General features: G+C 52.8%; 1 protein-coding gene across 1 annotated transcript in view; it reads right to left on the reverse strand.

Moving 5' to 3' along the window:
* Positions 1 to 3,601: 3,601 nt before the first annotated feature.
* LOC103805869 (LETM1 domain-containing protein LETM2, mitochondrial-like) overlaps positions 3,602 to 4,504 on the reverse strand; it is a gene marked incomplete at its 5' end in the record, with an annotated part of 4,849 nt that continues 3,946 nt past the window's right edge. The window contains 2 exons of the mRNA XM_009078532.1: positions 3,602 to 3,652; positions 4,256 to 4,327. Coding sequence (XP_009076780.1) covers positions 3,602 to 3,652; positions 4,256 to 4,327 — 123 coding nt within the window. The remainder of the gene's footprint in view (positions 3,653 to 4,255; positions 4,328 to 4,504) is intronic.

Genomic DNA, 4,504 nt, shown 5'->3' on the forward strand with positions numbered 1-4,504 from the left:
CTCTGGCAGAGGATCTAGCAGAAATCCCCTGACTCTCGGGAAAGGCACTGCCCACTGTGGGCACGGCAGGGCCGTGGGATGGCAGGGACACGGGTGCCACAAGGCTCCGGACTGGGAGCGGCAATAGATGGCTGGAGGAAGGATAAACGGCTCTCCGAAGGTGTTTGGCACCAGCATGGCTGGAAAAGTTCTCGCCACGCCAAAGCACACACGGCGCCTTGGATCTCTGCAGCCTTTCATTCCCCTGATGTTGCAGAACAGAATCTCGTGATTTATGGGGCTCTGCGGGGGTCGTTTCCTCCACTCATTCAAGGGGTCACGAAGCAAAACTGCTGCCTGTCCCCTCTGTGTGCCTGCAGAGCACAGGGGTCCCAGCAAGATGCCTGGGGTCCCTGCGTGCCGGGCAGAGCTGAGACCTGGGCACGTCCCCCTGGAGAGCTGTGCAGCAGGCAATGACCTGTGAGGGATCAGGGGACAGCTGAGAATGAGGGGGGCAGATTTTTGATCTGAAAATGAGTTTGTTTAGAGGTGTGTAAGTAGCCTAAGACTACTCTGGGTTTATTCCTCTCTGCCTGGCTCCAGTGCCCAGCCCCCCAGGGAGGAGAATGCTTTGCCACAGCCTGTGCTCACTTCAGGCTGAACACAGGGGCAGGAGCCTGGCTGTGGGGCTGAGGGTCACCGCTGAAAGCCAAGGAAGGCTGGGCCCCAGCTTCCAGATCTTTCTAAATTAAAAACACAGGAGGCAAACCGACACGACGTGCCCCTTTGCACACACGCCAGCATGATGCGGTCACGGCAGAGCGTGGCTGGAGGGTGGGGACGTGGGGGGCACTGGAGCCTACCTGGAGCTTGCCCACTGACAAGCAGCGCCCAGGTGATGCCCAGGCTCCCGGCCAGCCCCTCCTCACTCTCCATCTGTGAAAACTCTCAGCAGAGGAATGTGCTGCTCCCTCGGCAGCTAGGGCAGACTGGCTCTGCCTTCATCCCGCCCAGGACACCTGCCAGCCTCCTCCTCCCTGCTCTGTTTGTTGTTGTTCTTCTCTAGGACTGGTTTGGTTTTGGCATACCTGAGGCTGTGAAACAGGCTGAGGGGTCTCACCCCGTAGGTTCAGGCTTCTGCCCATGTCCAGGCGCTCAGCTGCTGCTGGTGGAGTTTCTCTGTGTCTGTTCCGAAGGCTTTCGGGTCTCTTTGGCCGGTGTGTTCCCAAACGCTTCACCTCCCAGTAGCTCATTTTGGGGCTCTTGGCACAAGCACTGGGCGGTGCTGCGACCTGCCGGCAGGCAGCGGCGTTGGCTGGGACTGTGGTGGCCCTGGGAGCCTCCCCACTGGTGCTGGGACACGGTGGGATTGCCAGGCACAGCCTCTGCTCCATGGCCAGGGAAGCTCTGGGTCAGGTGGGCTGATGCGACTCGTGCACAGCCAAATTATTGCTCGTGGTACCAGGAAAACACATCCCTTGGGAATGACGAAGTATTGAACAGGGTTGGGGCAGTGTGGCAGGGCTGGAAAAGCCATCGATATTAATGGAATTGTGGCTTGTATCAGCTAGTGTGGGACAGGGATCAATCCCCTCCAGTGCACAGACATGAGGTGTCCCTGCTGCAGAGGCAGCTCTGGTGCTACTGTTCCCCAACACCCCCACATAGGTCTCCAGCCCTGACTCTGTGTCAGGGACCCTTTGTTTGAGGGGACCTGATCAGCTACTTCTCCCAGAGCTACACACAACGGATTTGGCTCCTGAATTGTCACAGCAGCTTCAGAGACATAAAGGTAATTGAGCTCCTGAGCACATAGCTTGGCTCCAGGTGTCTCAGTCCCTGCAGCAATAGCTTATCCAAGCTTATTTCACTGCCACTTCCTTTTTGCACCAACAAATCCTGTCCCCAGTTTCCCCCAGTTTACCTGATGAGAGCCCAGTGTTCTCCCTGTCTGTGACATCCCTGTGTCGATACAGTTCTGGCTCTGGGAGCAGTTTGTGTGCTTCAGATAAAGAGATTTCCCTTTGCACAGCTCTTCCTGCTCACCTGATCTGACTTCCATCTCCCTAGTCACATGCTTTAGTCACAACACAGAAATTGCTTGTGTTTTTATTTCCACACACTCATCTCAGTGAAATCTTGCACTGAACAACCCTGTACCAGCCCCTTGGGCTGAAATGCCTTTCTGGGCTTTGCAGATGTCAGGTCATGGTTCTGCCCAAATAACAACTGTCAGATTATCAAGCAGACAAGGCTTCTGCCAAACAGACAAGTGGCTCAGCCAGCACAGCAGTGGCCACTAGCACCATCTCACCCACACCAAGAGGCAGCAGCGACACCACAGCAATGGAGTTATTTATTGAAATAACATTTGTTCCCATTTATCGAACACAGATCCGGCACTGAGGACGGGCTGGACCAACAAGGAGGGGTGCAGGTACAGAGCTGAGGACACAGAACACCTGACAGCTGGTTCTGCATGGCTGTAGCAGCCTGGAGTTACAGGTTTAAAGTGCTGCTCACACCTGACCTTGGAGAACTGGCTCTGCAGAGTTGGGTTGCTCTAATGGCTGTCTGACCTCTGGAAGAGACATTTCATTCTACTTAGCACCAAATCTAATTTTACAGTAAGTATAAATATACATATTTAAAATCCATTTAATCCATTAGTAATTTCTGAGCATTTACATCGGACAGAGTAAAAAATTTAACAAATGCTAAAAACAGCTTTTCAGTATCCTCTGAGACTCTGCCAAAAACTCAGTCATCACTGGAGCATGTGAGGAGTCGGTTTGTAAAGTACTGAGAGCACTTGGTGTGTAGTTCTGAGCCTGGTAAGGGTTAACCAAGTCTTCAGACTTGGGAAATGTGCAGGTCCTGGGTTGGTCCCTCATGTGACCCAGAGGGATCCTAAAAGTGCAAGTCTGCTTCTGTCACAGTGTGTGGCACCTGCACAGCTCCTGGTGGGCAATGCAAATGCTCATGGGTGGAGGCTGGCACTGCTGTGCTCCCGACCAGCAAGGCCTGAAGCCTTTCTGAGCAGTTCAGCTCCACCACAGCACTGAGGAGTACTGGTCCCCTCTTTACTGTGGCTATTCTCCTGTGTACAGACATGTCCAAATGGGTCATTCTGTGCTGGTCACTGGTTAACCCACCCTAACTGGGACCAAGAGCTTGAGTCATGACGCTCAAGCCAAGCTGCCAGCCCTGGGTGTGTGGGGATATTCCTGCAGAGGATTTCACGCTGCAGAACAGGCTTTGCTGGGCCCTCAGCCCAGCTCATTCTGTGCTCAGGCTGTTCTGACATGAAAAGCTGCCTTTGCTAAGGTTTAGGAGTACAAACACCTGCTCAGGGACAGCACAGACAGCAGCACCGTTATTAACATATTTACACCATAAGTTAAAGGGGCAGGCAGAGGGATCCAGCACGAAAGAGAAGCTGGGGCCATCCAGATAGCATTAGCCTAGTTGCTAGCAAGCTTGGGGCAGACAGAGAAGCCCCTGAGGGCTACTGATGCCTTGTTGTGCAGAGCAGGCTCCTGGGAAATCGCTGTTCCCTTTGCAGGAGGTGCAAATGGAAGCTGTGTCCTCCCAGTGCTGGACAGCCCTCGCTTGCTCTGGGCTAGGCTCCGTTTGCGCCGGCCTTGCTGCTCTGGGACGCTTCCATTTTGGCCTAGGGGCAAGAGAAAGGGGCAGACTTTAGGCAGCACCAATACAAAAGCTTCCAGACAGTCAAAATCTTTTCTGCAGGTGTCTTCCCATCTACCATGGGAAGCTGCTCTGGAGAGTAACAGCTGACAAAGCACAGAGATCTTCAGGGTACGGGAGATAAGTCAGTCTGGACTCCCAGACTTGCCCAAAGCAGCATCCCAGATGTGCACGTGAGCAGCTAAAGTGAAATCAAATATTCAGAGAGAAACTGGGCAAAAGAAAGCGCATCACTGCATTATTTTTTTACAGATACAAAGTGGCCCCTAACACTCTGGAGGTTCCAAGGAAAGGCTGCTCTGTCCTCGTGGCCCAAAGCAGATTATTAAGGAAGAGTACAGGGACATACAGGTAACCTCCCCCAGTGCTCTGCTCCCTCCCCATTTTGACAGATCCCTGCCACATGTTGTGTTTTTGTATTTAACAGCCCTCAGTGCAGTTGTCATCCAGTTTCTCCAGCTTCTCCTTCAACTCAACATTCATAACATCCTGTAGCACAAAATTCCACAGTTTGTGTTGTGTGAAGAACAATGTCCTTTGGGAAGTCTAAGAACTCTGACCAGCTCACCTCTCGTGGGGGATTAACCGGTGCTTCCGAGACTGGCAACTTCTCCATTGGCTGAGACACAAACTCTTCAGTCTTTAAGAAAAAAGCAGCTGTAAGTCACAGAACCCTCTTGGAAAGGTCTGGACCCCATGGAACCCCCTCTCCCTTCTGAGCAAGGCTGTTCCCTGCTCGCTCTGTGTTGGCATTCCCATCATTTCCGCAGTACAATTTATGTGGAAATATTTCTGGCAGTTGACACAATATTCTCCT

Source organism: Acanthisitta chloris, unplaced genomic scaffold (genome assembly GCF_000695815.1).
Source record: "Acanthisitta chloris isolate BGI_N310 unplaced genomic scaffold, ASM69581v1 scaffold27217, whole genome shotgun sequence".
Lineage (NCBI taxonomy): Eukaryota > Metazoa > Chordata > Aves > Passeriformes > Acanthisittidae > Acanthisitta > Acanthisitta chloris.